The sequence below is a fragment of the Bombus vancouverensis genome, unplaced genomic scaffold (assembly GCF_051014615.1).
Source record: "Bombus vancouverensis nearcticus unplaced genomic scaffold, iyBomVanc1_principal scaffold0039, whole genome shotgun sequence".
Taxonomy (NCBI): domain Eukaryota; kingdom Metazoa; phylum Arthropoda; class Insecta; order Hymenoptera; family Apidae; genus Bombus; species Bombus vancouverensis.
The window spans coordinates 655,781-676,672 of NW_027468930.1; the positions used below are offsets into that span (position 1 = coordinate 655,781).

General features: G+C 38.7%; 1 protein-coding gene and 1 long non-coding RNA gene across 4 annotated transcripts; both read right to left on the reverse strand.

The window, feature by feature from the left end:
- Positions 1-5,003: 5,003 nt before the first annotated feature.
- Positions 5,004-8,055, reverse strand: LOC143304533 (uncharacterized). 3 transcript variants are annotated; one of them, XR_013061187.1, is made up of 4 exons: positions 7,828-8,055; positions 6,215-7,645; positions 5,891-5,980; positions 5,004-5,790 (listed from the first exon to the last, which is right to left on the reverse strand). It is a non-coding gene; the product is annotated as an uncharacterized LOC143304533 (long non-coding RNA). The 3 variants fall into 3 exon arrangements; XR_013061186.1 differs by having other exon boundaries at positions 5,010-5,980; positions 6,215-6,297; positions 7,090-7,645; XR_013061185.1 differs by having other exon boundaries at positions 5,004-5,980.
- Positions 8,056-9,894: 1,839 nt separating this feature from the next.
- LOC143304532 (uncharacterized) lies at positions 9,895-16,042 on the reverse strand. The gene is made up of 2 exons (XM_076627007.1): positions 15,623-16,042; positions 9,895-11,575 (listed from the first exon to the last, which is right to left on the reverse strand). The coding sequence occupies exons 1-2, from the start codon at positions 15,673-15,675 to the stop codon at positions 11,128-11,130; spliced, it is 501 nt and encodes a 166-aa protein (XP_076483122.1). The 5' UTR covers positions 15,676-16,042; the 3' UTR covers positions 9,895-11,127.
- Positions 16,043-20,892: the final 4,850 nt, after the last annotated feature.

A 20,892-nucleotide genomic window follows, 5' to 3' on the forward strand; every position in this document is an offset into this window, starting at 1 on the left:
GAATTTTTCAACATGGTCGTTCGCGTGTCTCTTTGGTATGGCGTTGGTTTAATGTCAACAGTAACGTGTTGTTGAAATAATTAATTAATTGTTAATCACTATAATTTTATTTAGTAGTGTTTTGTAATATTGTTTTGTGTTTCGTGATATTGTGTGTGTCAATACCGTGTGCTACTTTAATGCGATAGCATGGATTGTATTGTTACCGAATTTCAATAGTCATTGTTTCGATTATACGTGACTTGCATTTATGTAAGTCTCGTTTAATTTAGTTAATGTTTTGTGTATTGTGTTACCAGTTATTTCGTGTAGCATAACTTTATTCCTTTGCACCGAGTTCAGTCATGTCTTGTCGTTAATATTTAGTTAGTCTATCTTGATTAATATATATATTTAACAAATATTTAAGAAACAATGGCGAGTGTAGTGGAATCGTTGGACGAAGAAATGGTTTTGACATTGTCGGAAAAGCTTAAAGCATGGGATGCGAACTTTCGCGATATGAGTGCAAAACTCGCCGAATTACAAAGCGGCTTATTCGAACTTAAAACAAAACAAGAACCTAAAACACCCGTATCGCCGCCGACAACGCAACAAGAGACGGTCCAGCCGAGTGGACATACCCAGCCAATTAAGCTAAAAGATGCGATCGAATCGGTGCCAGTGTTTGACGGATATCGACCATCGGTATTCCACTTTTTAAGAGCTTGTGAGCGCGCGCGAAATATGATTCCCAGATATCAAGAACCTCAATTGGTAAAATTGTTAGTAAATAAGCTCCGTGGACACGCGCTCCTCGCCATCGAAGACACAGAATTAATGAGTCTAAACGATTTCGGGAACAAATTAAAGGATCTATTCGGCCCAAAGAAATCTCTTAACGAATATAAAGGGGAATTAGGAACGATATTTCAACGACCCGGGGAAGACATATTAGATTATATGGATCCCGTTAGAAATCTTAGATTGGCAATAGTGGACGGAGAAAGAGGCGACTACGGCATCATATCCCCCGGTATCCAAGATACTATAGATTGGGAAACGAAAGAAGCTTTCGTTGAAGGACTTCCGAACGAGGTATATGTGCGAGTAAAAATAGCAGGGTACCATACTTTAGAAGATGCGTATCGTCAAGCCGTCAAAGCAACACACGAATTGAAACAAATAACCGATAGAACGCGACCCCAACGACCGACACCCTCGAACTATTACAGACGCGACAACGCACATCCTTCGAACACTAACAACAATATCAGGAACAACCGCCAAGATCGAAGATCGCTACCTCCATCGCAGAATTTTTTGAATTCTACAAGACAAAATATCACGTGTAACTATTGCAAAAAACCCGGGCATCTAGTGAAAGACTGTTACAAATTTAAAGCCCGAGTAGATGCCGGATTAGTCGTACCCTATGCTTCGAGACCATCGGGAAACCAAACACGTCCTTCGCCCAAGAGTACAGGCGGCAACCAGGCGACCGGCGCCGACGGCAACAAACACAACAAGGACAGCCACCCCCGCGAGATCGACTCCACCACCCATAACGAGAGACAGAGCGAACGCAATGCCGACCATAAGATCGAACGAACAACCACTAAATATTGTGGGGGAGTCATCCCACAACCAAACGAGGTCACAGACAGAGAATCCAGAATCTCAAGGCAAAAGGAAAAGAGTGAAGCACAAGCAACCGGCGAAGGAAAATCATCAGGAGTTGAATTCAGATTCGGAAGGCGACCTCTCCGAATTATGTCAATAAAATTTAACGATTCCCCAACGACCCCAACTGCACGAATAGTTTCCCCAGATCTAAAGACTAAGACGAGTTTATTATTAGACTCTGGATCGGAAATCAACATTATCAAGAAACCTGCTATACTCGATTCAGCCATCATCGACGAAAAGGAATCAATCGAAGTGCGAGGAATTACGGCAACGAGCCTGGTTTTCTTAGGGCAGACGGTAATACAGGTTGCGGGCCATCCGGTTGTTTTTCATGTAGTCGATGATTCATTGCTAATCGATCAAGACGGAATCCTAGGATCCGAATTTTTTGCAGGTTGTAAGGCTCGTTTAGATTATGAGGGAAAACATATCAGATGGGGAAATATTTATATTCCCTTCGATACTAAAGAAAAAATAATTATACCGAAGCGAAGTTCAATAACGTGTTCGATTAATATCGCTAATCCAGACATAAAAGAGGGATTTATTCCAGGAATCGAGCCGAACAAGGGAATCTATTTTGGTAATGCAGTTGTGAGGAATCATAAAGGAAAAGGTTACATAAGAGTAATAAATACTACTTCGAGAGATTACGTATTTACAACACCAACGATGGTAATTAAAGAATTTGAAAATCCCCCCCCCCCCCCCGCCTCCGCTTCCTAGGACAGCGTGCAATACAGTTCTAAGATCGGAGGAAAGTAGATACGATAAAATAAATGAGTTACCACGACTCGAACATTTGAACGAAGAAGAAAAGGAAAATGCTAAAAAATTGATTCGTAATAATCAAGATAGGTTTCATATTCCAGGAGATACATTGGAAGCAACCGAAGTTCTGGAACATAGGATAATTACAACGGATAATATACCCATCAATACTAAACAGTATCGATATCCACCAATACATCGAGAAGAAATAAATCGACAGGTCCAAGAACTACTAGATACGGACGTAGTGGAACCATCAATATCTCCATATAACTCCCCGTTATGGATTGTGCCCAAAAACCCGATTCGCAAGGAAATAAGCGCTGGAGATTAGTCATCGATTATAGAAAATTGAACGATAAAACGATTGGCGATGCCTTCCCACTACCCAACATTACAGAAATATTGGATCAATTAGGAAGTGCAAAATATTTTTCCACGTTTGACTTGGCATCGGGCTTTCACCAGATCCGTATGTCACAGGAAGATGCCCACAAAACTGCATTTTCGACATCATACGGGCATTTTCAATTCAAAAGAATGCCCTTTGGATTAAAAGATGCCCCAGCAACATTTCAACGTTTGATGAATTCAATATTATCTGGTCTGCAAGGAATAGAACTATTCGTCTATCTGGATGACATAGTGATTTATTCCACGTCTCTCCAAGAACACGAAATTAAATTTAATAAATTAATGAAAAAACTGAGGAAAGCTAAATTACGATTACAACCTGATAAGTGCGAATTTTTACGACACGAGGTGAATTATTTAGGACATATAATTAGTGAGGATGGCGTGAAACCCGACCCAAAGAAAGTCGAAGCCGTATCAAAATTTCCACGACCAAAGAGGGCGAAAAATATCAAACAATTTCTGGGACTAGCAGGATATTACAGAAGATTTATACCCCGATTTCCCCAAGGTCGCGAAACCATTGACACAACTATTAAAGAAAGACACTCCCTTTAAATGGACAGAAAATCAAGAAAACGCATTCAATAATTTAAAGACAGCGTTAGTGACGAAACCCATCCTGCAATGTCCAGACTTTTCTAAACCCTTTAACCTTACTACAGACGCATCAGGATATGCAATAAGCGGTGTACTGAGTCAAGGGCCAATCGGAAAGGATTTGCCGATTGCGTATGCCTCAAGGCTATTAAATCCCGCCGAACAAAACTACTCTACCATAGAAAAGGAGTGTCTGGCAATTGTTTACAGCGCAATGCACTTCCGACCGTATCTTTACGGAAGAAAGTTTACCATCGTAACCGATCATAAACCTTTAGTGTGGATGCATTCTATCAAAGATCCTACTTCAAGAATTTGGAAATGGAAATTAAAGTTATCGGACTTCGAATTTGATATTGTATACAAAGAAGGCAGGGCGAACGCAAACACAGACGCATTATCTAGGAACCCTCCGGAAGTTTGTTTACCAATCAGAAAGAGAGAGGAAGTCTCACCGATTCGCTATCCTGTCTCAAAAAGATTCGAAATAGATACGTCAACCGAAGACTCTCCCATATTCGAAGCTAAACCACACGTCTTGCCTCAATCCAGTGATTCTAAAAATCAAGGAAAGGGTTTTACCCGAAAACATTTTACAATAGAAGAAACCCCCATAAAATATTTAGACCAAGCATTAGCAGAAATCGATGTAAGTACAGATAGAGAAATAACCAATCGAGAAAAAGAAGGCACGGATACAACAAGCGAAAAAGAGACCTCCACTGTAATTCCAGAACTAATTCAACAACGAGAAAAGGACACGAGACCTACGATAATTGCGGAACTAAGAATTTCAGAAACCCGAGACTCAATTGCGAGAGTAAATGACCATAAAGTAGTATTTATAGATATACATGGCAATCCGATAGATAAAGGAGCCTTAGAAATGAAGGAAACGGGAAAATTACCTCGTTATGAAGATTTAATGTTAGAAAAAGCAAGATTGAGTTACGATTCTGGAAAATACATTGTATTCCTACCGATAAAGGAAAATAGAAATATTCCAATAACACCAGAAAATTTATTAAACTCGCTAAGATCTCTATTAGATGCAGTAAATGAAAAACAGTTAACTTCGTTCAGCATTAGCAAAGGAAACTTGGAGGAAATACCCTGGCGATATACAATCAGAAAATTAAAGGAAATATTTATGGAAAAAACCTTAACCATCACCATTTGCACTGGGGAAGTAATTACCCCATCTGTGGAAGCGCGGAACAACATAATACGAGAAAAACATGAATCAAGCGTAGCAGGACACAAAGGAATAACAAAAACTTATCAAAGAATACGACAACATTACTATTGGGAAAATATGAAAAAGGAAATTCAAGATTACGTAAGAACATGTAAGGAATGTCAATTGAAGAAACTCACAAGAATAAAAGCAAAGCAACCAATGGTACTTACAGACACACCAGGTAAAGCGTTCGATAAGGTTAGTATGGATATTATAGGTCCATTACCAAAAACCCAAAAGGGAAACGAATATATATTAACTATCCAAGACTTATTAACAAAATACTCAATTGGGATTCCACTAGGAGGAATCTCTTCAGCCGAGATAGCGGACGTTTTTGTAAAGCGATTTATTTGTCGTTTCGGGTCACCGAGAGCTATTCTCACTGATCAAGGAACGAACTTTACATCCTCACTAATGAAGAAAGTAGCAAAGAGATTCCGCATCAAACAATATACCACGACGGCATATCATCCACAAAGTAACGGTTCAATCGAAAGATCTCACCACGTGCTGATAGAATATCTCAAATTATACATTGAAAATTCCAAAAATTGGGACGAATGGGTAGAATTAGCTATGTTTTCCTATAATACCTCTGTACACGAAGGAACGAAATTCTCCCCGCACGAATTAGTTTTTGGACATCTAGCCAGAGAACCTACTGGTGAAGTAATAATCGAAGAGAACATGGAACCAACTTACGCAGAATATCTCGAAGATCTGTTCGATAAAATTAACACCGTACAACGAATGGCAAGAGAAAATTTGATAAAATCCAAACTAAGATCAAAAGAATATTACGACCGACGAATCAACCCCCAAGATTTTAAAATAGGAGATTCGATATATTTACTAAAAGAACCCAGTAAAGGAAAATTCTCCGATCAATATACTGGACCATACAAAGTGCTAGAAATCTTGCAGAACCAAAACGTCAAGATCGAAGTAAAAGGGATTCCGCGAACGGTGCATTTAAACAAGTTAAAACTAGCGCATAATCGAAATAAGCAACGAATAAAGCGATTTCAGTGGGCAACGTAGTGCGGTAGTGTATGTTATAGTGCTGTTCGTCGAATAATACAGATATCGAACACCTAAAAGGAAAAAGGAAAATTATTATACGTGTTTCAATTATTGCTTAAATATAAAACGTGTTAACTCAATGAACAATTAACTAGTGAAAGTGAAAGTTACCTTGTGAACAAGTGATCAACATACAAGAAAGTGTACGTGCAAGTATAGGTTATGGATCGTTGTTCGTGGAACACAATGTATGACAGCTACCTAAAATAAGTGAATAAATTAGTTTCAATTGTCTCGGTGCAAAATACAAGGTTACTAAATGTTATAACTATATTATGGATAAATCAAAAGGAGGTGTAACACTGTTCGTCGAATAATACAGATAGCGAAAACCTAAGAAGAAAAAGGGAAAATTATTATGTGCACTCCAATTATTGTTTGAATATACAACATGTCGATTCAATAAATAATTAAAAGAGGGGAAGTGAAAGTTACCTTGTAAACAAGTAATCATCATACAAGAAGGTCTACATGCAAAATAGGTTATGGCTCCCTGCTTGCGGAACACAATGTACTAGCTGAAAATAAACGAACGAATTAACTTCAATTGCCTCATTTGCAAAGAGCAGCATCGCTAAATGTTATAACGGTGCTGTGGAGGCGTGGCAATGTTCGTCGAATGACACAGATAGCGGAAACTTGGAAAAAGAAAAGAAGTTTATTACGAGTGTTCCAATTACTGTTTGAATGTAAAACGTGTTAGTTCAACGAATAACGAAAACAGTGAAAGTGCAACTTACCTCGTGAACAATCAATCACCATACAAGGAAGTGTACATGCGTGGATTTCGCAGATTAACAAGAAGAAATAAAATAGCTGATAAATATAGAAAGTGGTTAGAAAATAATTAAGATAGATTAATTGAGAGTTAGTAATAAATATAACCGGAGTAAAAGGATATTTTATTGTGTATTAATCTACGTAGTATTGTTATATTATTATATCTAACATGTAGAAATGGATTTTGTACGCATATATGTATATAATTCCAATCCAAGTAGTATTCATAATATTTATTTTCACTGATAACAAGTACGTAAAACCTAAAATAAAACAAATGTTTTAACAATAAAAAAAAACAAAAAAAAAAGAAAACGGGGAAGAAGAAAAAAAAGAAGAAAAAAAAGAAGAAAAAAAAGGAAAGAAAAAAAATATAATATATATAAATATAAAATTTTCTTTTTCTATAAAAAGTTATTCCTATTTCTGATAAACTCGAGAAATGAAAACATTATACCATGATACACTGACGCAAAGATACACCACACAGAAGAAACTAATAGAGAACTCTTTAAGCTTGGCAAACTTACCGCCCGACGAATTTGCATACACCATAACCAAAACCCAGGACACATGGCTTTGATTGTTATTTAATAAGGTTTTGGGTTTATAAAATAACGATTCACTTAGATTCGTTTTCTCCAATATATTTCAGTCTTATAACACGTCTTACCACACAGGAATCTCCAAGTAAATAGATCAACGTGGTCGACTTCTAAGACAAAAGAGCGTCGTTAGAAGTCGTACCAACTTAGCTTGTAGTAAGCAGCGATCATACCAACTTAACATTTCTCAACATTGATCGTAGGAGAAGCGGTCCATATAGTCAAATGCATTCCGGTACAAGTAAAGGTACGACATACAACAAAATGCTACTCGGAACTACCCGTTTGGCAAAGGAATCGCACCACAGGAACTCCGCCCGGACGTGCGCCAAACGTGGCGATATTCAGCACCATCGTCGTTGGCCACGAGCGGAATGTATACCCAAAAGACGATGCACTACAGGACCACGTCATGTTCCCGGCAGAAAATCTGCAGTCTTGAACGCATTGGCCAGAGGAGCAACAGGAAAAACAATCGTCCCTGGAACAGTAAACATCCTGGGAATGATGGACAAAACACATTAACGACAATAGCGAAAAATACCGTATCAAGCTTATGGACTGGTTTTATGGAATTTGGAACTGTCAGTACTCGCAATATTTAAACTAATCAAAACAATAATAGATATAGCCGCACACGGATACCAGTAACGTGAAACTTACGAATGTGGAATCGCCCTATTAGGAGCAATATGCGGCTCAGTCACCCACCCGCTACTATACCTCAAAAGAAGACGAAATATCGATGATCAAACAGCACAACCTCAAGGGATATCGATAACACCGGTAGTCACTCAACTACCAACGACACCTGCGTCCGCCTTGAGCGAACTCAGGGATACCATCAGTCAAATTTCCTTTGGAAATTTGAACTCCAAGGGCGGGGATGTCACGTCCCGCGCTCCGCACGCGCCGTAACAAGAACAAGAACACCATTCTATACACAACACGCGAATAAGGATTTGAATGCACAAACGAACACACGGCACTACGAAACGAAAGGAAGGATTAACAAAACGAGGGCGATTAACGGATCCAACCAATAAACAAAATACATATACACACAATTCTAAATAAACCAGGAAATAAGAATAACTACAAAAGGGGAAAATAATTGAAACGCCAGGAATATATATATATATAAATATATTTCAATCAATCAATTTGGAGAGTTACATATAAGTATAAACATATATGCCGAACATGTAATAACCTAGTAAATATTAGAGACAGTGCTTCCAATACTATGCAATAAATACAATATTATCAATTTATGAAATATAAGTATACATGAAGTCAAAAACTAATAGTTTAACGAATACATAAAACATACAATATTGTATTATTAAAGAAATGAAGGTTACATTGTCAGAAATATATATATGTGTGCGAATTCTATCAAACCGATAATCTAAGATACATACTTAAAACTAGCCTACATTCCGGTAAAGGATAAATAAATAATTGACATGTCATTTCGTATGAATACTACACTGCCAAGAGAAATATGCATATGAATACGTATATATATATATATATATATATATATTTATATTATCGAATACTCTATAAAATAAACTACTCAAAACAATAAATAACGCAATCGAAGAATTACAAAACATTAGCCATATTAAAATGACACACATCATAAATATATATATATATATACGTATATTCACACGAACAATACTTTTGTCACTTTAAAGCAATATTAATAAATAAATGTTCTAATTGCGGTAGAATAAGGAAAAACGAGCGGCAGAAGGAAAATTACTTCGATATTAAGCAAAATTAAAGACCCGTCACTATAACTTTGCTGATGACATTTATGAGCAGCCATGTTAGATTTACACGCGTCACGGCGACAGGAATATTAAGGATTAATGGAAGTCAGGCGCGAGAAATAAATCATGAAAACACATTGTTAACACTTTTCTTTAATAAATTCTATGCGCAACTACAAATGTAAAAAAAAAATATATATATAATTAATTAAAAGGGGGGAAATATAAAATTGAAAAAAATAACAAACGTAAAATAGATAACCTAACACTATCACATTCAAAATATATATATATATATATATATATATCATACATAAAAACAAAAGACATTTAAAAGGAAAAAATAATAATAATAAGGAACCTCTGATGGAGATGCCTCCGCAACGGTAATAAAAATGGTAATTTTTAAAATGGTAAAAACGGTAATAAAATGAACGGTAATAACAATGATCACTATAATAATGAGCGAAGAATAATGAACGTAATAAGAATGTTCACCGGAATAATAATGAGCAATGAACGTAATAAGAATGTTCACCAGAATAATAATGAGCAATGGACGTAATAAGAATGTTCACCGGAATAATAATGAGCCCTGCTCCACGTTGCTTTGCTTATTTATGCCATCCCCCACGGGGTGGTGGTCCGCTGGGGGTACGCTTATGATTGTTTTTGCGATTTTGATGTTTTTCCCTTTCTTGTTGTTCCCCTAGGTTTCGGTGATCGACGTTCGAACAATGTTTGCGGAGGCATTTCCATCAGAGGTTCCTTATTATTATTATTTTTTTCCTTTTAAATGTCTTTTGTTTTTATGTATGATATATATATATATATTTTTTTTTAAATGTGATATCTATTTTATGTTTGTTAAATATATGTATTTTTAATTTTATATTTCCCCCTTTTTAATTAATTAATTATATATATATATATATATATATATATATATATATATATTATGTTGTGTGTCATTTTAATATGGCTAATGTTTTGTAATTCTTCGATTGCGTTATTTATTGTTTTGGGTAGTTTATTTTATAGAGTATTCGATAATATAAAACATACGCGCACACATACATATATATATATATATATATATATATATATATATATATATATATATATACGTATTCATATGCATATTTCTCCTGGCAGTGTAGTATTCATACGAAATGAAATGTCAACTATTTATTTATCCTTTACCGGAATGTAGGCTAGTTTTAAGTATGTATCTTAGATTATCGATTTGAATCAATAATGTAGAATGCGCATACATTAATAGTAGTTTAGTTTAGAATATAATTTATATATTTATATGTAGACATGCATGTTCCGTAATATAGTTCTTATTTTATAATTCTTTACCGGAATGTAGGCTAGTTTTAAGTATGTATCTTAGATTATCTGTTTGATAGAATTCGCACACATATATATATTTCTGACAATGTAACCTTCATTTCTTTAATAATACAATATTGTATGTTTTATGTATTCGTTAAACTATTAGTTTTTGACTTCATGTATACTTATATTTCATAAATTGATAATATTGTATTTATTGCATAGTATTGGAAGCACTGTCTCTAATATTTACTAGGTTATTACATGTTCGGCATATATGTTTATACTTATATGTAACTCTCCAAATTGATTGATTGAAATATATTTATATATATATATATTCCTGGCGTTTCAATTATTTTCCCCTTTTGTAGTTATTCTTATTTCCTGGTTTATTTAGAATTGTGTGTATATGTATTTTGTTTATTGGTTGGATCCGTTAATCGCCCTCGTTTTGTTAATCCTTCCTTTCGTTTCGTAGTGCCGTGTGTTCGTTTGTGCATTCAAATCCTTATTCGCGTGTTTTGTATAGAATGGTTTTCTTGTTCTTGTTACGGCGCGTGCGGAGCGCGGGACGTGACATCCCCGCCCTTGGAGTTCAAATTTCCAAAGGAAATTTGACTGATGGTATCTCTGAGTTCGCTCAAGGCGGACGTAGATGTCGTTGGTAGTTGAGTGACTACCGGTGTTATCGATATCCCTTGAGGTTGTGCTGTTTGATCATCGATATTTCGTCTTCTTTTGAGGTATAGTAGCGGGTGGGTGACTGAGCCGCATATTGCTCCTAATAGGGCGATTCCGCATTCGTAAGTTTCACGTAACTGGTATCCGTGTGCGGCTATATATATATTATTGTCTTGATTAGTTTAAATATTGCGAGTATTCCAAATATTGCTGCACTGACAGTTCCAAATTCCATAAAACCAGTCCATAAGCTTGATACGGTATTTTTCGCTATTGTCGTTAATGTGTTTTGTCCATCATTCCCAGGATGTTTACTGTTCCAGGGACGATTGTTTTTCCTGTTGCTCCTCTGGCCAATGCGTTCAAGACTGCAGATTTTCTGCCGGGAACATGACGTGGTCCCGTAGTGCATCGAGGTCTTTTGGGTATACATTTCGCTCGTGGCCAACGACGATGGACGAATATCGCCACGTTTGGCGCACGTCCGGGCGGAGTTCCTGTGGTGCGATTCCTTTGCCAAACGGGTTGTTCCGGGTAGCATTTTGTTGTATGTCGTACCTTTACTTGTACCGGAATGCATTTGACTATATGGACCGCTTCTCCTGCGATCAAAGCCATGTGTTCTGGGTTTTGGTTATGGTGTATGCAAATTCGTCGGGCGGTAAGTTTGCCAAGCTTAAAGCGTTCTCTATTAGTTTCTTCTGTGTGGTGTATCTTTGTGTCAGTGTATCATGGTATAATGTTTTCATTTCTCGAGTTTATCAGAAATAGGAATAACCTTTTATAGAAAAAGAAAATTTTATATTTATATATATTTGTTAAGGAAATTCGAGGATATGGGAATACAAATTATTGCCTACATTTCCCACACAACAGTTATACATCTATATTACTCTCTGAAGAACGTCTTGCACGCACGCTGGTCGCCAACCGACTATCCTAGATTCTTCTAACATCTGGCAACAGTCTTTTGTCTCCACTAAGACCTTGACGCCCTCTGGCCCTTACACACACACTCTCATGTACAGTGTAAATGTATCACTTCCCTAACAATGTTATATTTTTTTTCTTTCCCTTTTTCTTCTTCCCCTTTTTCTTTTTTTTTGTTTTTTTTTTATTGTTAAAACCTTTGTTTTATTTTAGGTTTTACGTACTTGTTATCAGTGAAAATAAATATTATGAATACTACTTGGATTGTAATTATATACATATATGCGTACGTATTGGTAAGTAGTATAAATGAGATTTGTTTTATTGTTATAAATATATAAGTATATATCATCAATAGGAATAAATATCACAAATGTACCTTGTTTTCGAGTATATATACATATATGCGCGTGCAATGGTGTAGGGCTGGACAATCGTATCCTAAGGGATCGACGGGCGGTGAAGAGCTAACCGGTCAACGAGATTTAGGAAATGTACAGAGAGCTGAGCGTGATTGTAACGAAGATGAAAATTTTGAGAAAATGAATACGAAGGAGTTGAAGGAGCGCCTCGCTAGTTTGGGTTTAAAAACGACGGGAAGAAAAGTAGAATTACGCGCACGGCTACAAGCGGCCATGGATGGTAATGACATATCGTCGGAGGAAGAAAGCGACGACGAAAGTGAGTATGAAGATGACAAAAAAAACGCAAGAGGATACAAGAGAGGTACGCGAAGGGTGTATTCAGGTGATGAATATTGTCGAAGGGCATGTGTTGGTTCGACACTGAGTTTTAGAGACGTCGAAGATGCATTAGAGTCGTTTAGTGGCAACAAAGGTGAAAATGTCGAACGATGGTTCGAGTCGTTCGAGGAAGTCGCTGATACGTGCATGTGGTCGGATGGGCAGAAGGCAGTCTACGCGAGGAAGCTGCTGAAGGGATCAGCGAAAATATTTGCGAGCTTCGAGTGTCATGCCAGGACTTGGCATGAGTTGAAGAGGGGGCTAGTGAAAGAATTTTCGAGGAAAGTCAACAGTAGGCAAGTACATCAGAAACTTGAAGAAACAAAAAAGGAGAGTGATGAAGCATGTTTGGCTTACATGTACCGCATGCTCGAAATAGCCAACCATGTGGACATAGAGGAGGAAGCAAAGGTGGAATACATAGTGGATGGAATAATAGACGACGAGAACAATAAGGCTATATTGTACGGCGCTACGTCAATCAAAGAGTTAAGGAAGAGGTTAGTGATGTACGAAGAGCAGAAGAGTCGCAGAGTAAAGTCGATTGTGAAGCCGGCTAAAACCCAGAAGAACGGGAAGCCCAGTCAATCTGTAGATGCAATGAAGAAAAGAAGATGCTTCATTTGCGGTAGTGAGGATCATCTAAGTGTTAAGTGTCCGGAGAGGGGAGAAGGTGTTAGGTGTTCCGAGTGCAGCGGATTTGGACATATTGCAGCGAGGTGTACGGCACGACCGAAAGAGACTTGCGTAGTGTCAAGATCCGAAAAGGGGAAGTATGTGAAGGAAGTGGCGATAGATGATTGTAGGTTTGTGGCACTAGTGGATACGGGTAGTGATCTCACGTTCATTCGATCAGACGAGTATGCGAGGTTAGGGTCACCACCGCTAGGTAAATGCACGCTTAAGTTCGACGGTGTTGGTTCCGCTGGCAATGAGACCTGGGGTGAATTCACCAAGGTAATGACGGTTGATGGGTGTAAACTGCCAATCACTTTGCACGTTGTTTCAAACAAAATATTGACGAAGCACGGCCTGTTGTTAGGCACTGATTTTCTGGATCAGGTAGAGCTACGGGTTAAACGAGGCGAAGTGACTTTCTTACGGCTTGACGAACAGACTAACAAAGACGTGCCGGATGTGTTTAGAGTTAACGTGGTAGAACAGACCGACGAAACAGACCTAACACACGTACGGGAACCGCATTATCGTGAAGCGATTCGCGATATCGTTAGGGGGTATAGGCCGGAGAAAAAGCGGGACGTTGGGATAACGGCAAAAATCGTTTTAAAGAGTGACAAACCTGTGGTTCGAAGGCCGCAAAGATTGGCGCCTTCGGAGAAAAAAGAGGTGGACGAGTTGATGGAATTATGGACAAATGAAGGCACAATAAAACCGTCAAACTCAGAATATGCAAGTCCCATAGTTGCAGTTAGAAAGAAAGATGGTTCTATCAGAGTCTGTGTTGATTTTCGCGAGCTTAATGAACTTATTGAGTGTCCACATTTCCCATTGCCTTTAATTGATGATATTTTAGATGCATTGCAAGGTACTCTGTTTTTCACAACGTTGGATTTAAAGAATGGTTTTTTCACGTGTGTTTAGACAAAGACAGCCGAAAATATACATCTTTCGTTACGCCATCGGGCCAATATGAATTTTTGAAGTTGCCGTTTGGTTTAAAGATTTCACCCATTGTGTTTCAGAAGTATATTTCGATGATCTTTAAGGAACGTAGTAGGTAAAGGTATTGTTATCGTGTATATGGATGACATTATTATTCTTGCAAAGAATTTAGAGGAGGCGTGGGGACGTTTGCAAATGGTCACAGAGTTAGCTGAGCAGTATGGGCTAATTATAAACTGGGGAAAATGTCGTTTTCTGCAGCAGGAAATTGAATATTTGGGGTATATAGTCTCAAAAGATACCATAAGGCCGTCTACACATAAAACTAGGGCAGTAGCAAACTTTCCCAAGCCAACATCTGTTAAAAAGGTTCAGAGTTTTTTGGGACTTACGGGGTACTTTCGAAAATTTATTAGGGGATACGCGAAGATTGCTAAGCCTTTGACGGATTTGTTGAAAAAGGAGGTAAAATTTCAGTTCGGCGATCGAGAAGTAGAGGCCTTTGGAATCTTGAAAACAGCGCTTGTCAACGAACCAGTGTTAAAGTTGTATAGAATGGGCGCGGAGACTGAGTTGCATACAGACGCGTCCGCAGAGGGTTACGGAGCAATTTTAATGCAACTAGATCTGGACGATGGAAAATTCCATCCGGTCTACTTTGCCAGCGGAAAAACAACTCCCGCCGAGGCAAAGTACACCAGTTACGAACTGGAAGTACTAGCAATTGTAAAAGCGTTGAACAAGTTTAGAATATATCTGTTAGGTATGCCGTTTACTATCGTCACGGATTGCCAAGCGTTTGCTATGACAATGAAAAAGAAAGATTTGTGTGTGCGTGTAGCCAGATGGGCCTTGTTACTAGACGAGTTTAAGTATCAGGTGTGTCATAGGCCAGGTAAAAGCATGCAGCATGTGGATGCTCTGAGTAGAAACCCCCTGCCGAGCACTATGTATGTAACGGAAAGTGAAGACGGGCTGATTGCACGGTTGAGAAGTGCACAGAACAAGGACGTTGAAGTCCGTAGGATTTTAGACGCCGCAACGTGCAATCAGGTCGATAGGTATGTAATAAGGAACAATATTTTGTATAAAGAGTGTAAGGATGATGTGTTAATAGTAGTACCGAAGGCTATGCAGGTTCAGGTAGTCAGGCAGGCGCACGAGCGTGGGCATTTTGGGGTCACCAAAACAGAAGCTATAGTCAAGAAGGACTTTTGGTTTAAGGGGCTACGTGAAAAGGTCGAGCATGTGGTATCTAACTGTCTCGATTGTATCCTAGCCGAACGAAAATTGGGCAAGCAAGAGGGATATCTAAATCCGTTAGACAAAGGTGACACACCGTTAGACACTTACCATATTGACCATGTGGGCCCTATGACAGCTACAAAGAAAAGATACGCACACATCTTTGTAGTAGTGGATGCGTTCACGAAGTTTACGTGGCTTTATCCTACTAGATCTACTGATACCGCGGATGTTATCGATCGACTGAAGAAGCAAGCGGCTGTTTTTGGGAACCCACGACGAATTATCTCTGATCGGGGAACAGCGTTCACATCCAACGCGTTCCAAGAGTATTGCGAAGAAGAAAATATAAAGCATTTATTAGTCACGACGGGGGCGCCGAGGGGGAACGGGCAGGTAGAGAGGGTAAACAGGACACTCATACCTTTACTAACTAAACTGACTGCCCCTAAACCCGATGATTGGTATAAACATGTCGACCAAGTACAGAAATACCTGAATTTTACATTAAACAGGAGCACGGGAAAAACTCCTTTCCAGCTACTTGTCGGGGTCGAGATGCAAACTAAAGAAGACCCACAGATCCGAAAATTGGTTGAAGAAGAATGGGTGGTGGAATTCGAAGAGCAACGTCGTGAACTGCGTGAGGACGCGAAAAAGAAAATTGCTGCTACTCAAGAGGAAAATCGGAGGCACTACAACAAAAGAAGAAAAGGTGCGAAACAGTACCTAAGTGGAGAGTTGGTGGCCATAAAGAGAACGCAGTTTGACCCAGGATTAAAACTGGGAGAAAGATTTTTGGGTCCGTACCGGATAGTGCGAGCAATGTGGAATGATCGCTACATTGTGGAGAAGGTAGGAGAGCATGAGGGGCCAAAACGGTCATCAACTACTGCTGATTTTATGAAACCTTGGGTCATAAACGCCGAAAGTGACGCATCTGATGACAGCGAGATAGGAGGCAACATCTGAGGGCAGATGTTATTGCAGGATGGCCGAGTGTAGTATCGTGAGTGTGAGGCCTGGGAGTTGGCGGGTGAACCGCGTGGAATGTCGCGAGAGCCGAGGCGTTTGTTTTTGATCGCGTAGTTTTGGAAAGAGGAGACCTACGTGATCTTGGCCACGTGATCTTCTGTACGTTTGGTGTGAATAGTTCAGGTTGAACAACAATCGTCTTTTTCTGTCCGATTAACATCTGTATCATCCATTCCTTGTAAATATATTATATCACAATATTACATATATATATTATTTATTTTTTTTTTATATATATAATTTTCGTTTGGATCTGTTCCTTTGTACGAATACTGTATCCCTGTATATAATATAACATATATAATATGTTATAATTATGTTAGTTGTTATTTATTATATATATTTTCCTTAACTCTCTCCCCCTTTTTCTTGTGTTTTTTTTTTTTTTTTTTTTTTATTAGTACCTAACATTGCTATTATGATGCTGTATTGTATTGCATAGGCTGTTATTTGTATGTGCGCGCGACGAATTTTTCAACATGGTCGTTCGCGTGTCTCTTTGGTATGGCGTTGGTTTAATGTCAACAGTAACGTGTTGTTGAAATAATTAATTAATTGTTAATCACTATAATTTTATTTAGTAGTGTTTTGTAATATTGTTTTGTGTTTCGTGATATTGTGTGTGTCAATACCGTGTGCTACTTTAATGCGATAGCATGGATTGTATTGTTACCGAATTTCAATAGTCATTGTTTCGATTATACGTGACTTGCATTTATGTAAGTCTCGTTTAATTTAGTTAATGTTTTGTGTATTGTGTTACCAGTTATTTCGTGTAGCATAACTTTATTCCTTTGCACCGAGTTCAGTCATGTCTTGTCGTTAATATTTAGTTAGTCTATCTTGATTAATATATATATTTAACAAATATTTAAGAAACAATGGCGAGTGTAGTGGAATCGTTGGACGAAGAAATGGTTTTGACATTGTCGGAAAAGCTTAAAGCATGGGATGCGAACTTTCGCGATATGAGTGCAAAACTCGCCGAATTACAAAGCGGCTTATTCGAACTTAAAACAAAACAAGAACCTAAAACACCCGTATCGCCGCCGACAACGCAACAAGAGACGGTCCAGCCGAGTGGACATACCCAGCCAATTAAGCTAAAAGATGCGATCGAATCGGTGCCAGTGTTTGACGGATATCGACCATCGGTATTCCACTTTTTAAGAGCTTGTGAGCGCGCGCGAAATGTGATTCCCAGATATCAAGAACCTCAATTGGTAAAATTGTTAGTAAATAAGCTCCGTGGACACGCGCTCCTCGCCATCGAAGACACAGAATTAATGAGTCTAAACGATTTCGGGAACAAATTAAAGGATCTATTCGGCCCAAAGAAATCTCTTAACGAATATAAAGGGGAATTAGGAACGATATTTCAACGACCCGGGGAAGACATATTAGATTATATGGATCCCGTTAGAAATCTTAGATTGGCAATAGTGGACGGAGAAAGAGGCGACTACGGCATCATATCCCCCGGTATCCAAGATACTATAGATTGGGAAACGAAAGAAGCTTTCGTTGAAGGACTTCCGAACAAGGTATATGTGCGAGTAAAAATAGCAGGGTACCATACTTTAGAAGATGCGTATCGTCAAGCCGTCAAAGCAACACACGAATTGAAACAAATAACCGATAGAACGCGACCCCAACGACCGACACCCTCGAACTATTACAGACGCGACAACGCACATCCTTCGAACACTAACAACAATATCAGGAACAACCGCCAAGATCGAAGATCGCTACCTCCATCGCAGAATTTTTTGAATTCTACAAGACAAAATATCACGTATAACTATTGCAAAAAACCCGGGCATCTAGTGAAAGACTGTTACAAATTTAAAGCCCGAGTAGATGCCGGATTAGTCGTACCCTATGCTTCGAGACCATCGGGAAACCAAACACGTCCTTCGCCCAAGAGTACAGGCGGCAACCAGGCGACCGGCGCCGACGGCAACAAACACAACAAGGACAGCCACCCCCGCGAGATCGACTCCACCACCCATAACGAGAGACAGAGCGAACGCAATGCCGACCATAAGATCGAACGAACAACCACTAAATATTGTGGGGGAGTCATCCCACAACCAAACGAGGTCACAGACAGAGAATCCAGAATCTCAAGGCAAAAGGAAAAGAGTGAAGCACAAGCAACCGGCGAAGGAAAATCATCAGGAGTTGAATTCAGATTCGGAAGGCGACCTCTCCGAATTATGTCAATAAAATTTAACGATTCCCCAACGACCCCAACTGCACGAATAGTTTCCCCAGATCTAAAGACTAAGACGAGTTTATTATTAGACTCTGGATCGGAAATCAACATTATCAAGAAACCTGCTATACTCGATTCAGCCATCATCGACGAAAAGGAATCAATCGAAGTGCGAGGAATTACGGCAACGAGCCTGGTTTTCTTAGGGCAGACGGTAATACAGGTTGCGGGCCATCCGGTTGTTTTTCATGTAGTCGATGATTCATTGCTAATCGATCAAGACGGAATCCTAGGATCCGAATTTTTTGCAGGTTGTAAGGCTCGTTTAGATTATGAGGGAAAACATATCAGATGGGGAAATATTTATATTCCCTTCGATACTAAAGAAAAAATAATTATACCGAAGCGAAGTTCAATAACGTGTTCGATTAATATCGCTAATCCAGACATAAAAGAGGGATTTATTCCAGGAATCGAGCCGAACAAGGGAATCTATTTTGGTAATGCAGTTGTGAGGAATCATAAAGGAAAAGGTTACATAAGAGTAATAAATACTACTTCGAGAGATTACGTATTTACAACACCAACGATGGTAATTAAAGAATTTGAAAATCCCCCCCCCCCCGCCTCCGCTTCCTAGGACAGCGTGCAATACAGTTCTAAGATCGGAGGAAAGTAGATACGATAAAATAAATGAGTTACCACGACTCGAACATTTGAACGAAGAAGAAAAGGAAAATGCTAAAAAATTGATTCGTAATAATCAAGATAGGTTTCATATTCCAGGAGATACATTGGAAGCAACCGAAGTTCTGGAACATAGGATAATTACAACGGATAATATACCCATCAATACTAAACAGTATCGATATCCACCAATACATCGAGAAGAAATAAATCGACAGGTCCAAGAACTACTAGATACGGACGTAGTGGAACCATCAATATCTCCATATAACTCCCCGTTATGGATTGTGCCCAAAAACCCGATTCGCAAGGAAATAAGCGCTGGAGATTAGTCATCGATTATAGAAAATTGAACGATAAAACGATTGGCGATGCCTTCCCACTACCCAACATTACAGAAATATTGGATCAATTAGGAAGTGCAAAATATTTTTCCACGTTTGACTTGGCATCGGGCTTTCACCAGATCCGTATGTCACAGGAAGATGCCCACAAAACTGCATTTTCGACATCATACGGGCATTTTCAATTCAAAAGAATGCCCTTTGGATTAAAAGATGCCCCAGCAACATTTCAACGTTTGATGAATTCAATATTATCTGGTCTGCAAGGAATAGAACTATTCGTCTATCTGGATGACATAGTGATTTATTCCACGTCTCTCCAAGAACACGAAATTAAATTTAATAAATTAATGGAAAGACTGAGGAAAGCTAAATTACGATTACAACCTGATAAGTGCGAATTTTTACGACACGAGGTGAATTATTCAGGACATATAATTAGTGAGGATGGCGTGAAACCTGACCCAAAGAAAGTCGAAGCCGTATCAAAATTTCCACGACCAAAGAGGGCGAAAAATATCAAACAATTTCTGGGACTAGCAGGATATTACAGAAGATTTATACCCCGATTTCCCCAAGGTCGCGAAACCATTGACACAACTATTAAAGAAAGACACTCCCTTTAAATGGACAGAAAATCAAGAAAACGCATTCAATAATTTAAAGACAGCGTTAGTGACGAAACCCATCCTGCAATGTCCAGACTTTTCTAAACCCTTTAACCTTACTACAGACGCATCAGGATATGCAATAAGCGGTGTACTGAGTCAAGGGCCAATCGGAAAGGATTTGCCGATTGCGTATGCCTCAAGGCTATTAAATCCCGCCGAACAAAACTACTCTACCATAGAAAAGGAGTGTCTGGCAATTGTTTACAGCGCAATGCACTTCCGACCGTATCTTTACGGAAGAAAGTTTACCATCGTAACCGGTCATAAACCTTTAGTGTGGATGCATTCTATCAAAGATCCTACTTCAAGAATTTGGAAATGGAAATTAAAGTTATCGGACTTCGAATTTGATATTGTATACAAAGAAGGCAGGGCGAACGCAAACACAGACGCATTATCTAGGAACCCTCCGGAAGTTTGTTT

Excerpts from the sequence above, each read along its gene's own strand:
- LOC143304532 (XM_076627007.1), bottom strand. The coding sequence starts at position 15,675 with ATGTGTGCGTATCTTTTCTTTGTAGCTGTCATAGGGCCCACATGGTCA. Across the intron at positions 11,576-15,622 it reads GGGCCCACATGGTCAATATG|GAGAAGCGGTCCATATAGTC; the intron begins GTAAGTGTCTAA and ends CTTTGATCGCAG.